Source organism: Terrapene carolina, unplaced genomic scaffold, assembly GCF_002925995.2.
Source record: "Terrapene carolina triunguis isolate 2854851 unplaced genomic scaffold, T_m_triunguis-2.0 Scaffold21, whole genome shotgun sequence".
In the NCBI taxonomy this organism is placed as follows: Eukaryota; Metazoa; Chordata; order Testudines; family Emydidae; genus Terrapene; species Terrapene triunguis.
Window position 1 is genome coordinate 25,002,025 of NW_020664372.1, and position 26,244 is coordinate 25,028,268.

A 26,244-nucleotide genomic window follows, 5' to 3' on the forward strand; every position below is an offset into this window, starting at 1 on the left:
GGCTAGAAAAAACAAGAGTGACTCTGTAGCCTGGTGGTTAGGGCACTGAACTGGAAGACCTTGGGCCTGTTTCCTCTGCTCTAATCACTCTTTCATTATTTATCCACAGTGGACAGCTTCAACAGGAGAGACTGGCGGAGTCCTATATCAGAATAGCTTATGGCTCAGTAATTGGACCTTGCTCTTGTGAAGTAGGTGACTCCTATTCAAATCCTCTCTCAACCTCTGACAGAGAGGGGAATTGAACCTGGGTCTCCCACATTCCAGGTGAGAGCTTTAATTACTGGGCTAAACGTTTTAAGGTGAGCACCACCACTGCTGCCTCCCTACTCCAGATTTTGAATAGGACCAGATGTTGTTGGTGACCTCTGAGCACACCTGCTGGATCAGACTCTGCACACAACTTACCTACATGGACGAATGTCTGTCTTCTCCTTGTTTGTGAATCACTCTGGGGCTTAAGTGGGAGATTGGCATATGGACTCAGAGTGAGGCAGCAGCGGGCGTGCCCAGAGGCAGAAACTTAGATACCGAGGGAGGTTTTACCTTGAAAACTTGAGTTCAGGTGCTTACAGCATTCAGTGGGAGCTTTGTAGCTCACAATGGAGCCTAAAACTGGGACTTAGGCACCTAAACTCAGTACTTAGGAGTTGTCTGCACTTGAAATGTGGAGCAGGCTTTAAGGTAAATGAGAATCTGGCCCAGCTGTTCTACGTTCTTTAAGACACCATGTGCCATTTAACACAGATCTAATGTATCTACATACACAAACTCTAGGCTCAAATTATAGCATTTATATGAAAAGAGCAAAGGTTAAAGGGCAGCAATGAAGCATCACATTTGGAATCAGAGACACGTACATATGAAAACAATTATAAAGCCAATGCTCTGGGGTGCATGCACATTCTTGATACTCCACCCTCAGGCTGTATAACTACAGTGTCTTCTCCAAATTTAAAATGTCTGGAGTCAAAGACTGCACACTAGTTTATGTGAGGGGAATGGGGGAAGATTAAAAAAAAAAAAGTGGGAGTGGTATGGTCACTGTATCAGGACAATATTTTTTCCCAGATATAAGCCATAGGTTGCAGACTGCATGAAGCTCTTGGGCGCACACACACACACACAAAACATTTAGTGGGAGAGTTCAAGGTAAGTTAAGTGCCAAATGATGGAATTTCCATCATTTCAAATGTAATGTTTCTTATTCATTTTACCTGAACACTGAATTTCCTGGATTTCTAACAGTTGTTTTTTGACAACTACAATGTTCTTGTAATTTTTTTCCCTTTCAAACTTGTTGCTTTTGTTTTCCCCCAAAACTACAAATAAAGTTTAAAAAAGTATTGAAGAAATATAGCACTTAGTTCTGTATTAAGGATGGGATTCAAAATACAGGGTTCTGTCTATTTTTAAAGGCCCTGATCCTGCAATCAGTACTTAACTTTGTACCTGTGAGCAGACTCATCAAGTGGGCAAGGTTAGCACAAGCATAACTGCTTGCAGGATTTGGTCATAAAGACCATGTTCTCAGTTTTTCAGGGAGATCTGCACAAACCTGGGATCTCATTGCAGGATCAGGATCCATATTACCATCAGTAGACTGTCAATTTCAACATATAATGCTGTAAAATGAAGTAATAATGTGTTAAAACTTATTCCTTAACATGAGCTAAACATGTACAATCATGTAACATATTTCTACAAGTGAGTGTCATATCTATATTGTTTCATGTAGATAAGTGTCCTTTGGTTTTATACTTTTTTTTTTTAAAGGGTAACATAAATTACAATAGCAAACGCACAAAATAAGTTTGAGCAGCCAGTTTGGGGTTCCCTGGTAGAAAAATTATTTTGATGAAGTAGAGGAAACCAGTATTGTTTCCAATAGGTACTGATTCTATATCATTTTGAGATCAGAGGATGATTGTTGACTATTATGCAGGAGAGGTTTTCAACACATTGCATAGACTGGAGAAAGTATTCATCAGCATGAATGGCAAAAGTTTGGATTGTTCTTCTTTCAGTCTTTTAGGAATAATCACATTTTCTTCTCTTCAATTAGGTCAAGTAGATCTTACAAACTAAGCTCAGGTGAGTTGCCAACCAAGATCATTGACACACCTGAAATCAATTAGGCTGGTACAAAGCTATAAGAAGAGTGTTCCCTGGCTGTCCTTGTTCATGTTTCAACAAAACGTTATAATACAATGCTATGTGTAGTAAACTATCTTTCCCATAATTATAGAAAATTTTAACCTAGAAATAGAAAGTGAAGGAATACTGCACTTTGCAATGAACAGACTACATTCTTTATTATAATAAAATAAGAGTCTGTAGGGTTTTACCTTGATAATTAATCTAATATGTTTTTATTTGAGTTGTCATGGGTTGATAACCATAGTCTTTTATTTTCAAAGAGTAAGACATCCAGAATTTATACTTATCTGGAATTCTGGCCAACTTCCAGCAAATCTGTTCTTTGCACTCCACAGAAAACTTTTTTTTTTTTTTAAATAAAAACAGGGATCTCTACCAAAAACTGGTATTGGGAACTCCTTCACCACCTAAGAGACTAGTAAAGATAAGTCAAAAATTCTGTTTACCATTAGCAGAAAGGTCTAAGTAGACCACTGGCAGGCACAGATATTTTAACAGGAGGCCTAGGAATAGAGTACATTCCACTGAGTTTGCTATATTAATTCTCTATAATACAGTGATTTTAACTTATTGCAAATGCTACATCTGAGTCATGGAATTAAAGTTATTTAACTAAAATGTCAAATGTTTTCTAGCACATTATATACTGTCTGTACTGTACAGCTGCAGTTTTCAAAAAAAAAAAAAAAAAAAAATTCTTCAGTAGAAAGAGCTGTTGAAAACCTTGGTCCACAAAACAGGAACTTGAATCAACAGAAGCTTCCAATGTCAATAGCATGACTTCTTGGTTCAAAAAATGGAATTGTAGTATTGGGGGAAGAAAGTACATCTACTAGAACACCCATATTCTACTAATGAATTTTCTTCTGTGGTGTAAGTTTTAATTTTTTCTAATACCATTCAGGCTCAGGGACATGTTGGGCAATTTGTGACTCTCCAGGACAATCAGAGGGATCAAAAACTGTTAAAACTTCTATGAAGTATAAAGAAATGTTATGGCCAGTCCTGCCAAGTCACACTCATTTGGAGGCAGACTCCCTCATTTTGGATTAATTTTACGGTATTTCCAAATATCTAACTCTTGGGATGAAAGCCTGAGCTGGGTGTTTTAATGAGGCATTTTAAAAGCTAACTGATATTTTTGAAATCACAGTCACTCAAACTGTCATAGCTTGACAGCCCTGAATGTCACACTGTAAAGCTTATAACACGTAATGTTTGAGAACCAAGGGGGAAAAATGTACCCACATAATTTTAGCTCTCACTAAAAGTGTAAAGCATTTACCTGACTGCTGGCAATACACTCAAATACAGTTGGAAAGTATTGTTAATGTCATCTGCCAAAACTGACAAATGTACATTTCCCCAATCACATTACTAAAATTATCTCAAACATCTATTAATCAAAGTTAACTCAAATACACTTTCCTCAACTATTTATAGTGCTTGTATTTCAAGACAGAGACAGTTCGCTCAATCTGTGAACAGGACACTTTTTATGTCAAAATAAACCATCTGGCCGTACAACTGTTTCTAATTACTTTCCTGCCTAGACTGTGAGCATTGGGGTTTGGCACCAATCTTCCTCCCAGAGTGCTGCCCAAATCCAGCTTCCAGGCAGCTAATCAAAGGCACTTGCAGCACCAGGGGAAGCAGTGTTGAAGCCGGTTTGGGCCAGCTCAGGGCTTTGCAAGCCCAGTGGGTCTGTCTGTCCGTGGGACTCTCTTAGAGAACTTCAAACTTCTTCAGTCACTGCCTGAGATCTAAACATGTGTGCACAGGGGTTCCTCAAGTTGGTGCTGCTGCTGGCTGCTTCACTTCTAACTCTGCTGCCTGCCATTCCTCAAACTTTCTCCCTATCCCTGCGGTAAGTTTGTCTTTTAAATTAATGGGTTTATTTAGCAATTGCCTTATAGGCTGGACTTTAACTGGTAACAAGTTGCCACAAGCAACAAAAATCTAAAATTTTGTATATATCATACAGGAAAGGATGGAGTATTTTCAACCTGTTGCTATTATCTGTTGAAAATTAGTCACATAATGTATAATACTCACACACATTGTGTATATATATAAAGCAAAGTTGTGTGTGCACTACAGTGTAGTTAGGATCATAAATGTGTATAATATACACTACATTGGATCACATAGTTTATGTAGAAATGTATCTTTCATTATACATGCAAAACTTAAATATGCAGGTATCTTTGGGGAAAAGGTAAAAGATAGCTTCTGCTGGATCCTGATGATTTTTGTACCCAACTCTCCAAAGTCAACTGGCTAAATAGACAGTAAGTCCAGTTACTCCTAGTGCACCAAACATCCTGGATCTGGTTACATCCTGGTGCAATGGCACAAAACCCCCCCAAACTAACCAAACAAACCCCACAAACAGTATATACAACCTACCCACCAGATCTGGCACCTAGCTCCTGCTGGATTCAGCAAATTTTTGGCCTCAATGCACATACATTCTAATGCCGGAGGACAAGTGCAGATACTATTACTGCAGCAATAAATCTGGACCTCCAAATCATCTTGGTGTAATGGTGCTGCCCGTGCCTAGATCTCACACTGGGGTCTGGACAGGTTTTTATCCCAACCCTCCCCACCAAAAATCCTAATGCCACTACAGGCAATATGTTTAGATGCCCCTGGTGCATCTTAAAAATCTAGACCCTGTTGTACTCCAGTATGACAGAGCAGCAAAAATTCAAATTTGACATCTGGCTCCTGCTGGATCTTGCCAAATTTGAGCCATTAACCCATAAATTGTACCATTCAATTAAAGAACAACTTTTACTTCTGCTATTTAAATAAATAAATTAAACAAATCTGGACCCAACATATCCTGGTACAAGGAAACTGCAAAAACTTTAATTTGGCATCTGTATCCTGCTATTTTTTGGCTTCGTGCCCTCCAGTTTTAATGTCTCAAATCCACCAGAATAATCCAAATGTAATCCATCATTTAACCAGGTATATCTACCTAATCTATCACAAATGTGTGATCCCAATGTAAGTTTGCAAATGGGTTCCCAACCCCTTGCAAGATAATTACAATTCAGTGTAATGTATCCCAGTGGGTGACACACTGCTGTTGACCTCCAGGCTCTCAAAGGGCAAAAATCATGGTGTTTGAATTATTAGCTTCTGTGCTGCCATTACATGCTAAATAAATGGCTGTAAAACTGCAGGTAATACAAAAATAACAGAGTTTTAAAGTAATGGGTAAATCCACGGCAACAGTAAGGATCTCTGTCCCAACTCTGATCTCATCCACTCTATTTATGAGCACCTGATTTTCTCTGCAGCTGGTTGTCTTTGTTGTCCTCTGCAGGAGTGGCTCCCGCAGCGCCTCCTCATGTAGACTGTCCCGTGCTGAGTCGGAACGCAGGTGTCGTGTCCCAGGGGGAAAGTTGTGCAGCGGCAGAGGCCAATGTGACTGCGGTGTCTGCATCTGCCAAGTGACTGAGCCGGGCAAATACTACGGTCCGCTGTGTGAGTGCCACGAGTGGGTGTGTGAGACTTATGATGGCGAGACTTGTGCAGGTAAGGAAGCCACGGTATTCCAAGAGGCTTTCCCTGTGTGATGAGGCTGCTGCCCATTAGCTGGCACGCTCCTGGCATCTCTGTACACTACAATTACTGGTATGTTAGGGGACATAGCACAGTTCCATTTTTAGAGTGTAGACAGGACTGTAAATGTGTCCCTGGCCATGGCTTCTGTCTGTTTGCTGACACATCAAAGCCTTTAGTGGGGCTTGGGAACACAGTTAAGGGGTCGTCGCTCCCACAAAATGATGTATGTTATAATTGGATCCCCTTGACTGGTTGTACCTGTAGCCTAGACAAGCCCATAGGAGGTTCCTCATGTTGGAGGCATTGCAAATCCATTTTGAGTCAGATAAATGAGCAGATCCTGCTTGTGTTATACATGTGAGTAGCTCTGTTACTTTCATTGGGACTACTTATATGAGGAAGGAGAACACCATTTGACCCTCCATGTAAACTTTCCCTGGGCCACACAGAGGTTTTTGGAAGCCCGATGCAAAATCTGAAACTGTGCCCTCCCTGCACTGTACCAAAAAAACAAGTGTACAAAAACAGGAAGGGGCAGGGTGGTTGGAGAGTGAGAATACCCTGCACTTACCCTATAGCAGCGGCTCCTGTCCTGATGGGCTGGGCCAGACTCACCACTCTGGGTGTTTCGAGCTGGTGCATAGGATCGTAGCACCACTTAGGTTTGGCCCGGCTGCCCCTCATGACCAAGAGGCAGCCAGGCCAAACCTGAGTGGCTCTGTGATCCTGTCACAACCACATTTGGTTTGGGGGCCCTCTCAAACAGGGACAAACTGCCCCTTTTGTTGCCCTCCCTGGGCAGCCCTGCCTTTACCTAGGGCTGTAAATTAGTTCTGAGCACTGCTTCACTTGTCAGTTTTGCTTGCTTTCACCCTCCAGTGGATATAAAACAGCAACTTTGTAGTTGAGGAAAGACCACTATAAGACTTACACAATGTCTGGGTACCCTAAAAATGTGCCTGCTTTTATTATTAACCATCTGTATGTCTCTCTAAGTATACATGTCACTTTACAAAATATGGACTAAGGCAGCATAGCCAAATTCTGTTTTTAGATACATGCACATTAATCCCATTGACTTCAATGGGAGACACATGAATGTACATTTCTGACACATAATTTGGGCTCATGATCATAGGATCATGCCCAACTGGTTTGCATCTAACTTTGTCACTTTTGCATCTTTCCAGCTGTCTTAGTTTAAGTTTCTGAACGGTTTTCATCAGATCTGGGAATTTTTTAGCAGCTGCAGAATAGGATGTGAGAAAAGAAGAGGAGGCATGAATGTTATCTCCTCACATTCCTAAGGGGATGCACCCTGATGATACACCTTGATGAAAGAGGGGCCATAAGGGAAATTCATTTCAAGTGTCCCTGACTGAACATCTTTAGCAGCTTTGCATAAACGTGTCATCTTTTCAGGCCAAAACCCACAATTAGGTCAGTGGGAATGTTACAGGAATTCCGTTAGTAACATGATAATACAAATGCATTCCAGCAGTGGGTTTGGCAAATTTTATAGGGAAAAAAACCACTTATTTTAGCAACAGCTTAGCTAAGAATAAGAAGTCCAATAATAACATGAAAAGATCAAGAGTCGTGTTATAAGAAAAATATTTGTACTTGGCACCTGAGACACGAGTTTCATGGAGAATGTGCTTAATATGCACCCTGCTCAACAGTGCAAGATTAGTTATGCAAGTCATTTAGGGGAGCACGGGTACATTTATTATGTGGTTTGTTCTGTCCAATCAAGATCTTCTGATGCATCTTTATTTTTAAAAATCTGCAGCTTAGTATTGCAACTTCACTAAATGTAGAAGTGGGGTGGTTGTTTGGAATGAAAGTGAAAGCTACTCATATTTTAAGATTTCATTCCAAATCCAACTGCTCTAAAGTTTTATTACTGTTGGCTTCCCCCCGTCCCCCACCTGCTAATGCCACCATCAGTAGCTGAGAGCTTCATCAGTGGTTTAGTTGGAAGGGGAGAACTGAGACTGAGATTCTTCTAATAATAAAAATACTTAGCACTTATGTAGCACTTTACATTTTCAAACTTTAATTCATTAATCATCAGAAGACCTGACAGTGGCCTTTTCTACTCTGAGCTGTGAGAACTGAGATATGAAACTATTTAATCCCAGCCCTTTGCCTTAATTGCAGTATAGATAGGGCAAGAAAGGTGAAGGGCCTCATCTTCAGAGCTGCTGAGCATCTACAGCTCCCACTGACTTCATCTGGAGTTTAGGGTGCTCAGAACTTCTGAAAAGCAGGCCTGAAAGATTTGCTCAATGCCAAACAGCAAGTCAGTGGCAGAGCCTTGATTATAATTCTGGATCTCTGGGCTTCCAGTCATGTTCTCAGTCCACTAGGCTACACTGCATTTTTACCTAGTTAACTTTTTGTGTGGGTTTTAATAAAGATGTGATGCACACATGGTCTTTATTTCCAGTCCTAGACACATGACATGGGGCAGGGTTGTATAAGTTTATAGCCCTGTCACTTGGCAGGAGTCAGTATATGCTCACTCCAAAAGCTACTGTTACATTTTCTTTAAAAATAATCAAATGTAAATAAAACATAGTATGAATCAAAACCAATAACCAGAAACTAATGCATACTAATAGCGGTACTCTTTCCTGCTTAATTGAAATAGATCTTCACCAACCTTGAACCAAAGATGATAAATCCTCTCAAGTGCACTACTTCTGTTCTGTCCTCGTACTATACCATTTAAGGCCTCTCTGGATATGTCCTAGTTTCTGGATTTGGGCCAAATGACGGAAACTCAGTGTTGTGACTCTGACAGACACTCATTTGTTTCTCAGGATCTGGTTCTCAGGATAATTTTGTCTTTAAAAATGGTTGAAGATTGACTGCCACAGCTTTGAGGAAGCTCTCTTTGAGGAAGTGATGGATTTTTGAAAAAGTACCATAATAGAAAGAGGAGGTGCACTGAACTCCTCAGTGGTTCCAAGGGATGGAATATGAATCTTGAAGTGATAGACGGAGACTTCAAATTAGACACTTGAATACTTTTGGAAAGTTTGTTTTTTTTCTCAGCTACTTTGAGAAATCTGGCTATATGAGGGTGAACTGACAACAGTTCTGCTCCTATCTGAGAGCAGATGATTGAATTAAAAATATAATCTATAAATTACAGGGTAACACACAACAAAATATAAGTGTTACATGTTTCTGCCATTTATCACCCAATTTACCACATGTGCCTTCAGGATGCTGTCCATGAAGGCCACAGTCAGGCTTTCCTTAAGGAACTGCAGAATGGAAGAGGTGTAGATTGCCTTGTGGTTAGTGCTTCTGTTTGTGCCCAGCCTATTAAATGACTCCATGTAAATGAAATGTTTTGGATATGAGTTGTTTCCTATATATGAGAAGACTGAAGAAACAGCCAGTTCTTCTCAGTTGGCTTTGTTCAGTATCTAAGCTGCTAAGTTTAGGTGTTCAATTTCCTCACTTGAGTGGACATTGTATTAGCAGGTCCTTGAAGGGTAGTAGATGAAAGAACTGTCATGAGTGACGTACAAGGAGGAGATGGAATTGGAATCAATTGTGTGCTTACTGCACCTGTTGGATTTTTTTCCCCTTGAGCCTTCAGGAGGGCCTAATATCTCTTTCAGAGGAATTCTCTGAGGTGATATACAGGGAAATAACCCTTTTTAGTACCCCTTTTGCATGTCTTCTCCAGGGTTCCTTTGCTTTTTTCACAAAATTATTGGTGGAAGGAGCCTTAAGTGTGATCTAACCAGATCCAAGCTGCTCTCCTAAGGGAAAGAGAGACTGAGGGCAGAGGAGATTCCAATTTGCTTGCCTAGGACTCTCCACATCAGTGCTTACCCAAGGTGATAGTACAGTAAACAGAAAAGGGAATTGCCTGAGGAACTGAGCATGGGATGTAGTGCAGAGGGGAAGCAGGGAGGGGCTCTGTCCCATTATTCTCTTTTATGGCCTTTTCATGCTTCTTAGAGAGAATATTGTGATGCCATAGTTGCTCTTGTTCCCTGTACTTCTTGCTGCCAGTGAGGCCTGCCTCTTTCATTGGTCTTGTATTTGACTCTGTGGCAGACCAGCTGCAGTTTTAGAGATGGTGCTCTGATCTGGACTACTTGGAGAGCCTGACCTCTTCAGTTGGCTCCTCTCAGACCAGCTACAACAGAGGTCGGCAACCTCTGGCACGGGGCTCGCCAGGGTAAGCACCCTGGCGGGCTGGCCCAGTTTGTTTACCTGCCACCTCCACAGGTTTGGCCGATCGCGGCTCCCACTGGCCGCAGTTCGCCGCTCCAGGCCAATGGGGGCGGCGGGAAGACACGGCCAGCACATCCCTTGGCCTGCACCGCTTCCCGCAGCCCCCATTGGCCGGGAGCAGTGAACCGCGGCCAGTGGGAGCCGTGATCAGCCGAACCTGCGGAGGCGGCAGGCAAACAAACTGGTCCGGCCTGCCAGGGTGCTTATCTTGGCGAGCCGCGTGCCAGAGGTTGCCGACCCCTGAGCTACACCAAGGTGGGACAGAAGAGGTAGGAATTGTGTTGCAGCATTGAAGTTGCAATTGCGCTTGCAACTTTAGTGACATTCCTGTGTGTTCTGTCTTGTGCACCTGGCCTGAGAGGCTCCTTGGCTGAGGGAGTGTGCTCTGCATTGTGGGAAGGGATGGGATAAGAGAATTAAGATAGCAAAAAGCTGAATTAAAAAGCAAAGGGTTTGACTGCTAGAAAATAAGGATTTTTGGAGATGCGAGGTTGAGGCCTTCTTAGTTGCCTGCCTGTCTCCTCAGCAAAGACAGAAACTTCTGTCATGGCAGTTTCCAGCTACCAATGAGTGAGGGGACCTGACCTACAATATGTAGAAGAATTGTGCGCGTACCTTTCAAAGGAGAACTACTGTTCAGTGTAGAGGGAAGGGATTTCATGGAAGTAGGAATTTTACATTAGAAACATAGATACTGAAAGGATTCTCTGTTTCCTAGCAAGAATTGTACAGGTTTAGATCATTTCCATGTGCTACTAAAACACTAACTGTGTCTGACTATCTGTTATCCTAAGATTTAGGTGCCAATTACATTACCTACAAATTTGTCTAATTTAACAAAAAAGGGTAATCAAGGTTGTGGCTCACTCTAAAGGAATTGCCAGAGTATTACCAGAGTGCTTGTCTCTGACCTGCAGACATCTCCCCAGAGCAAGCTAGTCTTGCTAACCCCTGAAAGGACATGGATACAGCCTTCCGATCAAGGATAGACACACAAGCAGAAATTCTTCAAAAACAGAAATAATATTTCTTTAAAAGAGATAAAAAGTTACAGGAGATTTAGTAAAGGAAGAAAAAAATGCATGAAACATAAGAAAATACAATAGAACTACATGCAGTAAAACAGTGCAGCAAAATAAAAGGAACAGACTATATAGAATAACTTATCACATATAAAAAATACAATAGTTTCAATGTAACATGCATATAGAGATCTCATTCAAACCACAGGCGTCTGGCTTTATTTACAAGCAAAACCCATACATTCCTCAATAGTAAATCAAAGACTACACTTACTTCTACCATTCTTAAATCCCTCTGTATCGTTGGTATGGTCCTTCTGTTCTGTCACGGTCTACTGCTGCTTGTTTGGTGTTTGAGAGCAATGGCCGCCGCTAAGGCGAAAGCTGCCCTCTGGTGACAGAGACGGAAGCCCATGCTGTCCAAAGGCTGCAGTCTTCTCTGTTGGCTGGGTTGCTATGATAGCCATTCAAGGGCAACCTCACCGTTCTGCTGCTGCTGCTTGGTACATGCTTCTTAGGCAGCTGTTTCAAGATGTTCTATTCTTCTTCTCAGGTGTCTTGCAGCTCTGTTCTTCTTAGGAACCCCAAACCCACTATAAGATCAGCCTATTGAGGGCTACCCTTATATACTGTGTGCTCTCTCAAGGTCTGATCCTTTCAGCCAATCATCTTTCAACTTTCTAGCTCCTCCCCTAGCCCTTCCCTTGTGAGGTTAGCTTTAAGCCCCTCCTAGTCACATGTACCTACATGTGACCTGTCTATCATCCTCTTATGACATCATCTTTAAGCTTCTCCCCTGACGCCATCTTCGATTGTAGGGTTTTTTGCTGAGTCGTTCCCTACAGGAAGTGGAATTTCCTACTACGTCACACTGTATCTCTCAGAGATGGAATCTTCCACTATCCTCTCCCTATATCCACCATTTTGGTTGGCCATGTTGGATTTTCTACTTAATTAAAGCCTTTATCTTAAAACTAATTACTATTTTATGCAGCCCAAAGGGTCCTGATACTGTTACCACTCTAATTATTTCAATTTGGGGGAAGTGAATTTTATAGCAATTTTAACCCCCTTCTGAGGTTTTTCTGCAAGGTGCTGCAAGGTATTTCAAAACAGCTAAAGCAAAATCTCTTGGTACATACCTTGCATCCTATATTGCGGTTAAACACAAAAGGATTCATGGAACTAGGCAGACACATATACAGATCTAAAGTGGCACTGACCCTCTTATTGCTGCTTCAGAGGCTCACCTAGATTCTTCCTCTATCCACTTGTAGCGAACTGTGCACATCAAAGTCACCTGTCTCTTTGTGGTCAGTCTTTTTACTAGTCTATGTAAAATAATCCAATTTTTCTATACTGAAAAGAAGTTTCTGGTTAGCACAAGCCACTGTCACATGTACAGCACAGGCTGTCAAGATATATTAGGCAAAATGTTTGTAGTTTTGGTGATACGTGCAAATAAATGGCAACAGTGTTGGCTTCATGTATCATATGAGCTCAGTGCTTTCTTACAAGAACACATTAAATCTGTGTTATATGAAAAGATCAGATGGCATAGCCCTAATTTCTGCTGAGGATCCATTAGATTCCTATTTTTTCAGTAATATTGTAGCACATAGGAATCTCAAATTGAATGAGATTTTGTTCATAATGAGTGAAGACATTTTAGTTAATATGCATAATGTCCGTGATTAATGAAGATCACAAAGTTTAAATAAGCGTGAATTCTTATGGCCAACTATAGTGGAAACACTGTAGATAGTGCAATAAAATAGATCACAGAAGTTGTGTCCAGTGAAGCATGAGGCAGCAAAATTTCTTATTGTATGGAATATCACGCTACCGTTACTTAAAATCTATTTTCTGAATTCACATCGGTGTAAATAAGAACCAAATTTAGTCATGTGTAAACAGAAAAATAAATGTAATAACTTCTCTTTTTCAATACTGGAGTGCTGTTCAGTAGGTGTAAATGAAATAATCATGAGTGCTACAGGGGCACCATTTAAGGAGGGCAGGGAGGCAGGGCACCTGGTCCCCTGAGTTTCATACCACAGCAAAGCAGGGGCACCATTTCAGATTTTGGTAGGTGTAACACACACACACACACACACACACACACACACACCCTCCTTAAATGGCGTCCCTATGGGCCAGCTCCATGGCACAGCATGTCAGGCTCGCGCTGCCAGACCCTGTACCCATTCTCCAGGGAGTGGCACCAGCCGGGGCTGTGCTCTGCAGAATGGGAGCTGATCACGGTGCTGCATGTGCTGGACGGCGGCTGATGGGAAGGGCAGAAGGAAAATGGCTGCGTGGCTGGTTCCCAGTGAGCTATGTGCAGCTGCTGGAGGTAGGATACCGGCTGCTCTGAGTGCCTGGGGGGGCAAAAGGAGGAGGTGCAGGGGGCTAGGGCCATAAGGGAGTGCAGGGCTTAGGGGAGAAGGGGCACAGGATGGGTTAGGGGCGTGCAAGGGTGCAGGAGGGGAGTGCAGCAGTTAGGAGAGAAGGGGATACATGAGCATCAGCATAGCTGCTAGGACAGTAAGGGGTGCACAAGTGGGGCCATGTGACGGCGCATACAGGAAATGTGCTAGATGCTGTATGGATCTGTGCCATAAGGGACTGTGTGGGCGGTTAGCTCAGGATAGAGCTGTTGCCTTCCCCAGACCCCCTGTCTGGCCATGCGACATTGGCTGTGCTCATGCTCCTAACCTGTGTGCAGGGCTGAGCCCTGGCAGAGCTGTGTCGCCAGCCTGGGGCCTGGTACCTCCCAGTGCCGGGGGAGAGAGGGCACCTGGGGTTAAGGCTCTCATTAAAGTTGCTAATCACCAGTTGTATCCACTAGAGGGTGTTTGGAATGTAAACAGACTCATCCCTGGCCAGGGTTTCTCTGTGGATGACCCAGCGTACTGAGCTGCACAGCCTTGGCTCTTGGGAGGCCTGGCTGAACATGGCACTGACACAGGGCACTGCTCAAGCCACTCACATGGTCGGTGCCATCCTGGGGCCTTTGCCGCACACAGGCCTGACCTCTGCCCCTTGGCTGTTGACAAACCTTTGACCCTGACACAACTGCCTAGCAGTGGTAAGGAGGAAAAGCCTCCTAGAGCCCCTCCGTGGCAGCAAGCACCCCCTGGCACTCATTTGTGCTCAGCTCCATGGAACTGGGAAGTCTCAGGCTGGAATTCCAGCGGAGGGGTCTGGCAACGCACATTTTTCACAGCTGCTGATGAAATGATGGCCCTGTCACTCACACATGGATTTCAGACTACAGAGGCAGCTTTTATTTGACCCCGTTCTATTCTCTAACAACCATTTCACTGCATTGAACAGCTCACTGGGCCCTGGGATGGTGCAGGAGTAACTCAGGGAGGTACTGCTCTGTTGTGACAGTTCCACAGCCTGTTGGAACCGCCATGTGTCACTGTGCTGCACACAACAGCCTTGGAGAACTTCACAGCTGTGGCTGGTGCAGAATCCCTGTAGCCTGCACCAAAGCACAGGAACCTGATGCCCGAGCTAATGGAGAATCTCTGCTATCTGTTAGTAGTGTAGGGCCCATGACAGCCAGGGGAACCACAAGAGGTACATGGTGCACATACACACCAGCCTGTTCATTACACACTTGCCTAGATAGACATAGCTTGCTCTCAGAACAAGCTGTTCAGATGTTACTTCTGACATCAAAGTAAGAAATCTCTGTGTACCAAGTGCTTCCACCCCGTACCTTCCACAGTCCATTTCAATCCTCATAGCCAGGATAAAATCCCATATGAGGCAGGGGTGCTGCAGTCACTGAGGGGCCTGTTGCTCTCGGAGGGAGAATTCTGGATTTGGGAATGACAGGTCCCCAGATCCCATCTCAGACAAGCCCAAGCAAAGACTGGCTGGCACATTGAGATACCATGGTTCAACACAGTGCATTGACATAAGCAATCCTGGTGAGTACATATAGCACTGACAGAAGCAGCCAAGTATGCACACATATGAGCAATATATTAACTGTGGCAGCTTTACACCAACGTAACTTACATTGGCCAAATTTTGTAGTATAGATATGGCCTAAGTGAGTGAGTGTACACCAGCATCTGGAACCTCCTGAATTTCATAGTGCCAAGGGCCAGTGTGAGTATGTCTATATTGAGGCACTGCTCCCAAATGCGCAACTTCCCGCCCCCACTCCCATTTTTGTCCTAATTTTTTGTTAATAGTGTTCAATGGAATCCAGGTGGTGAGAGAGGATGGATTGTAAAAGGAGGCGAAGACCTTGTACATTTCAGCAATGGTGGGGTGGCAGAATAAAAGTATGTGTATTATTGGGGTATATTGGGGCATTGCTGAAGAGGGCCGAGTTAAGATTGCACGCGGAACCTTAACTCTGCATTTCCTGGTTTTCAGAAGTTTGAGTTTTGCTTGACTCAGCATTCTGCAAGGGGACGACATAACACCAAGCAACCTCAACTCTGCATTAACGCAGTTTTTTGCCATAAAATTTCCTATTTTTTTAAACAGCAAAATATATGTTGTTGATAGGAGTTAGTAGTCATTTAGGTAGTTGTCTATCATGTCCCACAGCCACAGTTAGCATACCAAGCCAATCACCCTCTCCTCTCCCACAGACAGGGTAGTTGGGGTGCACTGGCAGAGCTATGGGTTGCAGAAGGGTTGGGGGGGTGGTTAGGGTGCACTGGGATATGGATCCCTCACCTGACCCTCTAACCTCTCTCACCTCCCCTACTATACATCCCTATAACCCCCCATTCCTCACTTCAGCCTCAACTCCCCTCCCTATTCCCTGCACCCCCTAAAAGCTCTCCCCTCCCAGGAAGCATTCACGTATCTTATTTTTCCCATGATGCGCAAATTGTAGCAATCTCCAGCCACTCAATTCAAAACTCCTTTTGGCTTAGGTGGGGCTTGAAATTAATTTATCCTTACTTACATTAATGGAAGGGTGAGTTCACAGCAGCCAAGAGGTCTGTGATTCAGCCAGTTGTCTGTGCCCCTCTCAGCTTATCACTAGAAGGCAGCAGAAGGAAACGCTTTTTGGGGCCTTTACCTCAAGAACCCCTTGGTTAAATGACCCCATCTTCTACTGCTACCCCACACCCGAATGAGGCACTCAAAGCAATCTGAGGCTTGGTCTACACTAGCAACTTATGTCAGTATAACTATGTCGCTGAGAGGGTGTGGAAAATCCATACCCCTGAGTGATGAAGTATACCGACCTAACCCCCAGTGTAGACCTAGCTACAGCCTCTTGTTGAGGTGGATTTCCTACGCTGATGGGAGAAGCCCTCTCATTGGCGTAGGGAGCATCTCCAATGAAGCGCTACAGCGGTGCAGCTGCACTGATGCAGCATTTTAAGTGTAGACAAGCCTTGAGTAACTTCAGATTTTAGAGCACTTACAAAAGTCAAGTTTAAAGCACATAAAATGGCCGGAATGGAAACCCTCTAGCCATTTCCCTGTATTGGTGCAAGTTCATTATTAAAAATTGTACATTTTCTTAAATACTGTTCTTGCTTTGGGTCCCCCAAAGATTTAGTGGGCGCCATGCACTACTGTGGATAAAACTTGACAGCAATAGTTTGATTTCTAGCTCTGGACAAAAAAAGCCCCAAACACAGAATTATTTTAAAAATGGCAATTTTTAGGGGCTTATATCTCCAGAACCTCTGGCTCAAATGACTCCAACTATTAATGTTACCCTGCACCTTTCTGAGTTACACCAAATTTCAAAGAAATCCAACTAAGCATGTAGATTTTAGAGGGCCTACAATGGTCAACCTTTAAACAAATGTCGTGATGCAACGTTAATTGTAGTGGTGCTCCCGTGCCACTATATTTGTCCTCCCAAACTGGTAGCTGCCCATATGCGGACAACAAAGTCCACAGTATCAACTTGTCTAGATAGCATTGTTATAATCCACATTATTCCTGAATGAACACAAATATCCTCAAATGGAAGCCATGCACATGTATTGAAAGGAGAATATACTCTACCACTGTATCACTGAAATGGATACGACGGAGAAAAACACAGTATAGCATTGCATCACCTGTATATTCAATTAGAGCACATTGTCGGCTTGTATACAAGCCAAGCAGCACCCCTAAATGTTAGTGTGAGTTTCATGGGTCAGGCCCCATGCATAGGTTTAAGGATAGCATGCTCAAAGGAGGAGGCTTTTCATGAAAAAATGGGGACACTATTTTTTGCTGGTTGTTGATAAAATCACTGATCGAATGTGGACATCAGCTACTCATGTGCAAATGGATAACTAGGCATCTAAATGGGCACTTACGCATGCACAATCATAATAATTGCACATGGACCTCAAGACACCTGCTTTAAAAATGTGGTCCTGAGAAGTATATGTTACATATACAACTTTCTCTGCTATAAAATTTTGGACCTGACACTGCAGCGTTTGCATATTCAAATCTCTCATTGAATTCTGTGGGAATTTTAGGTGTGCCATAGCTATAGGATTGGGCTCTCAATATGAGAAAACAATGTTGTGATACAAGTACTAACTCTTACCAAGCAACACTTAGTAAGTGAAGGATAGTAATATTATCCTGTCTTGTTTCCCCTTTTTGTTCTATGTATATGCAATGCTGTGAGGAGGGTTAGTATGAGTTGCAGTGTCTTCAGTATGCCCACGACACCCTATTTATATTCCATATCTTTAACTACTGTGTCGGTGAAATGACTTACTTGGCATATAATAGAGACTGTGGGGTGGATGGGAATAGCTAGCTGAGACTCAGTACAAAATGGGCTACGGTATGTTTGTAAGGTGGAAAGGAATAAGGTGGAGGAAGCAAATAGAGGAAATGGTGACATAGGCCTACTATTTGTTTCTAAACATGTGCAACTTGGAGCGTCCTGCTGGCTCCTCATTTCCTTCTGGATTCCCTAGTAACAGCAGTTGCCAAGTGTGTGTAAACTCCCCCTCCCTCCCATCTGCCCCATTGCCTCCTTTAGTGCCAATCTTCTTTTGGGTTTTGATTGATAGGCTTGGGTTCTTCTGGATCCTGCCACCCACTCAGCAGGATGTAACTTCTTTTTCTTCCCATGTACATTTATTTGGTGGTGCCTCCCCTCCCCTCCCCTTGTTCCTTCCTGGCAGGGTCACTAGGGCAGTTTGGGAGGAAAATTCTAATCACAGAGTAACCCCCACTTATTTGCCAGATAGTTGGAGACTTCCAAGAAATAACACAAACACATGCCATATATTTAAAACAATAATTATATTAAACAGGAGATAAATATAACATAACAGGGTAAAATGATTCTTAGGGTCACTTGTGCCCACACTGATAATACCTGTGAATTTCCCCAGTCACATGACCTGATATAGCAAACATCAAATTTGTGTCCTGTTGGTACATATACTTTGTAGGAGCCCTTGATGACCTGGGACCACAATATCTTCTGTGCAGCAGTTAGCAATGTGGCTGACTGGCTTCAGTACAGCCCAGAGGACTCACAAATGGGATAAAGTGATAAGTCTGTCCTCAGGTTTAATAAGCAGCAGGTAATAAAATCCCCAAATCCTGGCTTCCAGGCTTGAGAACACAGTTCAGGGAGTAAAGGGTCTCCCAAACAATTTCCCTCACTAGCTAACTAAAAGATGGTACACTCACAAACTCTGTGAGTGATCCTCAGGTACAGAGATGACTCTGGACTCCTCAGTCACTGCAGAGGGGCTGACAATCCCTCTTGGCAGGCATCCTCTTCATGCAGGAGTCAGGCTCCTTCTAGTCCTAGGATCTCCCCTCACCACCAAGTGGTGCACGGCTCAAGGTGCAGACTATGAAACTATTTAAACTCCTAACTTTAGTCTCCCACCCTAGCGCCCAGAGACTCTCACAGCAGGCAGCAGTCCTGGCCTAGCAGCCAGAGCAGTAGTGCCATGTGGTGACTAATCTCACCTGGGGAGCTGGAGGGCTAACTCAGCCTGGCTGGGGGAAGTTTTCCCAACAAACTCTACAAACTGGGAGTCATCTTGGAGAGGGAAAGGCTCAAGCTGAGGCATCTTGCTTTCAGGTCACCAGAGGCCCATTCTAGGGTTGCCAACTTCCTACTTGCACAAAACCGAACATCCTTGCCCCCACCCTCCTCTGAGGCCCTGCCACTGCCCCACCCCTTCTACAAGGTCATGCCCCTGCTCACTTCACCCCACCCCCCCCATCACTCACTCTCCCCACCCTCACTCACTCGTTTTCACTGGGCTGGCTCAGGGGGTTGAGGTGCGAGAGGGGGTGAGGGCTTTGGCTGCTGTTGCAGGCTCTGGGGTGGGGCCAGGGATGAGGGGCTTGGGGTGCAGGAGGGGGCTCCGGGCTGGGGGTTGGAGCCGAGGGGTTCAGAGTATGGGAGGGGTCTCTGGGCTGGGGATGTGGGTTCTGGCATGGGACCAGAAATGAGAGGTTCAGGGTGTGGGAGGAGGTTCCAGGCTGGGGCCGGGGGTTAGGGTGCATGGGGGGCGAGGGCTCCAGCTGGGGGTGCAGGATCTAGGGTGGGGCTGGGGATTAGGAGTTTGGGGTGCAGTAGGATGCTGGAGGTGCGGGGGATCAGTGTGGGGACAGGGAGTTGGGGCATGGGAGGGAGTCAGGGGTGCAAGCTCCGGGTGGCGCTTACCTCAACCAGTTCCCGGAAGCAGCAGCATTTCCCCTCTGTAGCACCTATGCAGAGGTGTGGCCAGGTGGCTCTGCACACTGCCCCGTCTGCAGGCATTGCCCATGCAGCCAGGGCCGGCGCAACCCATTAGGCGACCTAGGTGGTCACCTAGGGCACTACAATTTGGGGGGCGGCGACCGCGGCGGTATTTTGGCGGCAGGACCTTCCGCCGCCTCTGTGGGAGGCGGCATTTTGGGGCGGGACCTTCCGCCACCTAGGGCGGCAGAAAAGCTGGCGGTGCTCCTGCCTGCAGCTCCCATTGGCCACTGTTTCCAACCAATGGGAGCTGCAGAGCTGGCGCTTGTGGCAGGAGCAGCGTGCAAAGCCCTTTAGCTGCCCCTATGTGTAGGAGCCAGAGAGGGGACATGCCTCTGCTTCCGGGGAGCTGCGCAGAGCCAGGACAGGCAGGGAGCCTGCCTTTGCCCCACTGGACTTTTAATGGCCCAGTCAGCAGTGCTGACCAGAGCCACTAAGGTCCCTTTTCCACCGGGCATTCCAGTCAAAAACCGGACACCAGGCAGCACTAACCAGTTCTCAGGGGGAACCCTGCATGCGGGCCTGGGACTCACCAGCTCCTACACAGCCAGTCTTGTCCTTTCCCTGGCTGGCTTCAGACTGCTCCAAAATGGCCGCTTCCCCCTCCTCAGCTCCCTTGGAGCACTCCTTATGGGTCAGGCTAGCTCTTCTTCCAGGGCTTTCCCTTATCAATTATTTGACTCAGCCTCGTCCTCCAAGCAGACACACCTGCTATCCTTCCCCAGGCAGACAGGGGCCCCTGTCCTTTTAAATAGTGTCTTTCCTCTCTCCCTTTTGGTTTCCTATCATACTGAGTCTCCCAGTCTCCCTGAGCTGCCAGCACACAGAGCCCCAGGAATCTAGGTAATCTCTTTGGGGGTTACATGTGTTTCTTAGCTGCATTTGACAAGATAATGTCATTCTTCCCTTTTAGATACAGCCTTTGCCACAGTTATCTATGCCATTGTCACCCTGACTTTGGATTGTTGCAGTGTATTCTCCATGGGAACACATTTGGAAACTACAGCTAGTGCCAAATGCAACAGGCTGTATATTGAGCACTGTTTCCTACAAGGAGCACACTGCACTCCTGCTCTATGACCTTACTGGCTGTCAGTTGATTAGGGACGAAATTCAAGGAATTGATTTTGACCTAAAGGATGTGGGTTAGGGATGTAAATATTGGTTGAAAAAGTTAACCGGCTAAATGATTAAAATTATATCGTTTAACCGATTAACCGTTAACTGAGGTCACTCTGGCTGGCCAGCGGGGATCAGCCGGGGCTGAGGTCACGCTGGCCCAGGCGGCTGGGGTCACTCCAGCTGGCGTGGTGTGGTTGGGGCTGAGGTAGCTCAGTCCGGCTGGCCCAGCGCAACCAGGGCTAGGGTCATGCCAGTCCGGTTGGAGCTGGGGTCCCTCCGGACAGTGTGGGGCTCGGGAGGCTCTGGCCAGCTGGCCCGATAAGGCCTGGGCTGGGGCCCCTCCGGCCAGCGTGGGACAGCTGGGGTTAACAGTTAAGGTCAGTTAACGGTAAGCCTAATGCTTACTGACCTGGCCACCCATCTGTACATCACCATCTGGGGCAAGCAGACTAAATTTCAGTGAGTGGCACTGTGACTTGGTGCACAGTGTCCCAGTACCACTCAAATTTGGCCCGGACGCACCTCCATTCAGATGTGGGGGAGGCAATCCAAATGGTTTTGTGACCTGGTGTATGGGGAATCCGTTCTTGTACAGCAGAGCACCGGGGAGTCCATTTAGAACTTGACTCCTGGCAGCATCAGCTCGTGCATTGTGTGGGAAAGAGATGGGCGGACTTTCTGACTGAGGGAGACCGAGGGTCTCTGCCTGGGTGGCTAGGATGATCAGGAAGTGGAACGGGGTCTCTGCTGGGGGGTAGGGACTGGAATTGTGTCCCCCCCCCCGAAATGTCTGAATTGGTGTCACTGCTGCAGACCTTTTAAAGCCAACTGTTCAGAGCACTGTAATCTAGAGAAGGAGCACCTGACCGGGCAGGAACAAGGCTTGCTGTGGGAAGCAGGCTATAAAAGCTCCCTGTTCTTAGTCTGAGGCTGTAGCTGGTTGCCAGTGGACTCCCAAGCATGAGAGCAAATAGGACTAGTTCTGAGTTTCACAGCTAAGGAGGAACCAGGGAAAAGGTCACAGCATTGAGACCAGAACAGATGAGCGTTCCTCTGCATCAGGACTGCACCTGGAGTCCAGTGCAGAAGCAGGGATTGAGTGCCACTGCACTACAGTTATTTTGCCTGATTGAACCCCTGCTGCATACTGGGGGACTTGGCAGGACTATCAAACCTAGGGGAGGGATAAAGGAATTGTTTGTTTCATTCAGGACTTTTGTTTGTGCCCAGAAGGAGAAGACTTTTTCTGGCTTGTACTAGAGGGTCCAAAGTACCAGAGCAATCTAATCACTTGTAGTACATTGTTGTTGGAAGTTAAACTGAGGCATGGACACTACTGGACACTAGAGGCATATGTCTGCACCCTCACAGTCAGGTACTAACCTTTTATATTATAGGAAGAAAGAATCGTATTTCTTATAAATAGTACTTCCTTACAGAATGACTTTGTTCAGAAGCCTCATTTGCAGCAGGGTGTATGTAGTAGGCTGTAGGTGGGAGGTGAATTGGCCACAACACCTTCAGAATTTGAGTTCTCCTAAGAAGGACACCGCTTTAACAGACCTGCAGCTTAGCTGTATTTATTTCCCAGTGCCTGTCTTCCTTCTTGAATCACCATTAAAAACTGCTTATTTTCTGTCTGCTGCTTGGCCATCTGAAGTAGCAGTGAGGCATACCAAAGGGCTTTGCTCCTGTCAGTGGTATCAGCAGAGGCAGTCAGAGCTTTCTGAGGTGTATCTGGGCCAGTGTATGAGAGAAATAAACTGCACTAGAAACTCTGATTACACTATTAGGGTATGTGGATTTGAAGGGAACTAAATAAATGAACGCAAACATTCTAAGGCTGAGCTCATGCTGCTGCCAAAGCAGCAACAGCAGACCCTGTACTGGGAATGCCACGGAGCTAACAGAGCAGCTGTGGCGGGAGGAAGAGAGCTGATCTGGGCTCCCTCCAGTCCCTGATCTTGCATGTGGCCCAGGGCTTATGGGATTACCACAATTCTGACGATGCAGTGTAGAGAGAAAGGGAGATGGGTCAGATTCTGCACAACCCACCCTATGGACCTAGCACATGGCTCCAGCAGCTCACCTAGGGTTGCCAACTTTCTACTCACACAAAACCGAACACTTTGGCCCCGCCCCCCCACCTCCGAGGGGTGTGAGGGCTCCTGCTGGGGGTGTGGGCTCTGAGGTGGGGCTGGGGATGAGGGCTGGGGCATAGGATTGGGGTGCAGAGGTGTGAGGGCTCCGGCTGGGGGTGTGGGCTCTAGGGTGGAGCCGGGGTTGAGGGCTGGGCAGAGGGTTGGGGTGCAGGGGTGTGAGGGCTTAGTTTGGGGGTGTGGGCTAGAGGGTGGGGCCGGGGATTAGGGACTCAGGGCTGGAGCAGAGGGTTGGGTGCAGGAGGTGAGGGCTCTGGCTGGGGGTTTAAACTGCCTGCCTGTTTTGTTTGCACAATGCAAACTGGATATTTGAGAAGACTAGGATGGGTACTAATAGTGGCTGAAGGCACTAGTCTGTAGAAATGGATAGTGAGCGACATTGGTCTCTTGGGAGAAGGGATATATATTACTAAGTTTTAAAGCATTATGCCATGGTGATTATATGAACAGAAAAAAAAAATTACTTGGTTTTCACCTTTTCCAGTTGTGCACCTATCAGCTGCTTGACACATCGCATAAGAGAATAGACATTGTGCTGTGATTTTTAAGGGTACGTCTACACTACCCACCAGATTGGCGGGTAGTGATCGATCTATCGGGGATCGATTTATCGTGTCTAGTGTAGACGCGATAAAATCGATCCCCGATCGCTCTGCCGTCGACTCCAGAACTTCACTGCAGCAAGAGGCGGAAGCAGAGTTGACGGGGGAGCGGCAGCGGTTGACTCGCCGTTGTCCTGACGGCCAGCAACTTCAGCTATGTGAATAGCGTAGATGAAGTCGGTATATCTTAGGTCAACCCCCCCACACAGTGTAGACCTAGCCTAAGTTAATACCAAAGCCCAAATCAAACAAAATACTCTACATGTATAAATAGTTTCTACCACACACAATCTATTACTGTTTTACGCCCGATCAAAAAGGGACCCTGGCGGCTCCAGTCAGCACAGCTGGCCACCCACAGCAGGGCAGGCAGGCTCCCTACCTGGCTCCATGTGGCTCCCGGGAAGCTGCTGGCGTCTCCCTCGGACTCCTAGGCACAGGGGCGGCCCCTGCCCCAATCGCTGGCTCCCCATTGGCCAGAAATCGCGGTCAGTGAGAGCTGTGGGGGCGGTGCCTGCAGGCAGGGGCACCTGGCCACCCCTGTGCCTAGGAGCCAGAGAGTGATGCTGGCAGCTTCCCAGGAGCTGCCTGAGGTAAGCACTCCCCGGAGCCCGCATTCCTCACCCCCTCCCGCACCCCAACCCCCGGCCCCAGCCTGGAGTCCCCTCCCACACTCGGAATCCCTTGGCCCCAGCCCAGAGCCCACTCCTGCACCTCATCCCCAGCCCCACCCCAGAGCCTGCACGCCCAGTTGGAGCTGTCACCCCCTCCCGCACCCCAATCCCCTGCTCGAGCCCAATGAAAATGAATGAGTGAGCGAGGGTGGGGGAGAGCAAGAGATGGAGGGAGGGGGGATGGAGTGAGCTGGGGTGGGGCCTCGGAGAAGGGATGGGGCAGGGAGCGTGGCCTCAGGGAAGGGGTGGGCCAGGGGGCGGGGCAAGGTTGTTTGGTTTTCTGCAAATAGAAAGTTGGCAAACCTAGCATAATGTGGGGCCAGGATATGTCACTGTGCAATAAGACACAATAGCAATAAGTACATGTTAACAGTATAAGCTGTAAATTTTGCCCATTCTTTTTTTGTTATACTTGTTAACTTAAAAATGGCCAAAGTCATTCTAATATAACTTTTAAAATGTTCCTTCAGGTTGTTGGCTTATGTGCCAAATGTCAGCCGGGAATGGAGTTTTTAGGACTGTTTTTAAAACTCATAAAAAGAAGAAGTCTAGCAGGTGCTATTATAATATCTTGTAAACAGTGCTCCAGAAAACACTCCTGAAAATGGTTGTCAGAATTATGCCACATAATTTAGCTCAGGATTAATGGGGAAATCCTGCCCCCTCCCACTCCCCCAGGAGTATGCAAGGCTTGAAAGGCAGGGGCATAACTGTGGTAGTGAGTGTGCTTAGGGAGGGGGCGGGGCAGAGGCATGGCTAGTAATTCCATGAACTACGGGGATTTTCTGGCCAAGCACTCTGGGTTGGGAGTGTGTAACAGTGTTCATCCATTACAGCAGCCCAACATTTGAAATAGCAGCTTGTGCCTTTCAACCCCTGTGCACATCACCTGTACAAAGCCCACCTACCCTGGCTTTCATGGCTCCTGAGGCTTTCACCCTAAGAATCCATATAGAAGACATCTGTGTTCAGGTAATTTTTAAAGTGAGGAAAAGGCTGGCCATCATGCAACAGTGCAATTGGAGCCTTTTCTTCAATAATAAGCTTGAAGCTCTTGTGCAAAGACATTATAGAAGAAAATCCCTTATGAACATTTCTTGTTAGTCAAATAAAGTTAATTGTAATGTGGTGCTGGTAAGGAGAATGAATAAAAACATAAAACTGACTTGAGACATGAGATTAGGATACTGCATTGTGCATTTAAAAACTGGGATCTCTGGCACTTCCTCTTGAGAGAATTGCATTTCATTTTCAAGTCACAGATAACCCACATCACAAACTCAGTAAGCGTAATGAAGCACTGTTTCTAGTTTGTGCTCGGGGAGCGGGCCAGGTGAGAGCTATCATTGAACTAAAATTGATTGTCACCCCCAGAGAGGGCAGTTCCTCTAGGTAGGAATTGAGGATGTAGGAGCAATTCCATTTAAAGTTAACAATTCTCCAAATAGGCAGGTTCATCCTGAAGTCAGCATTTGGAGAAATTCTCACATTATCCTAGTCAGTTGTTTTTCCATTGCTCATAACAACACAAAACCATCCCATTTTCTGAGAAAGGTTGATGCTGCAAATACAATCCATAACTCAAGAGCATGACCTTTCAAACACAACCATCAATCGCAGGCTACATTGCTATTAATTACAAATGACATGTTGTCTTCTATGTTGTTGGAATCATGGATTCAGATTCTGCCTGCAATGAAGTATATTAATCACAAAAGCATCCCTTTTTTCTATTGTACATGTCTTCAGGCTATATGATATAAGTAAGCGACTATATTACAATTATTAGGCAGACATATACACATCGCAGTGAAGCTTTTCCTGTTTCCATAGGCTGCCAAGTTGCTATAGAGTCCAGTTTCCTTAAAAGAGATTTAAAAAACAAATTAATCCAATATGAAACTGGATCGACTGTCATACAACTTC

The 26,244-nt window shown here is 45.6% G+C and overlaps 1 protein-coding gene across 1 annotated transcript in view; it reads left to right on the forward strand.

Moving 5' to 3' along the window:
• Positions 1–3,816: 3,816 nt before the first annotated feature.
• The window catches only part of ITGBL1 (integrin subunit beta like 1), a 193,984-nt gene continuing 171,556 nt past the window's right edge, over positions 3,817–26,244 (forward strand). Inside the window, exons 1-2 of the mRNA XM_026656898.2 lie at positions 3,817–4,027; positions 5,501–5,712. Coding sequence (XP_026512683.1) covers positions 3,930–4,027; positions 5,501–5,712 — 310 coding nt within the window. The 5' untranslated portion in view covers positions 3,817–3,929. The remainder of the gene's footprint in view (positions 4,028–5,500; positions 5,713–26,244) is intronic.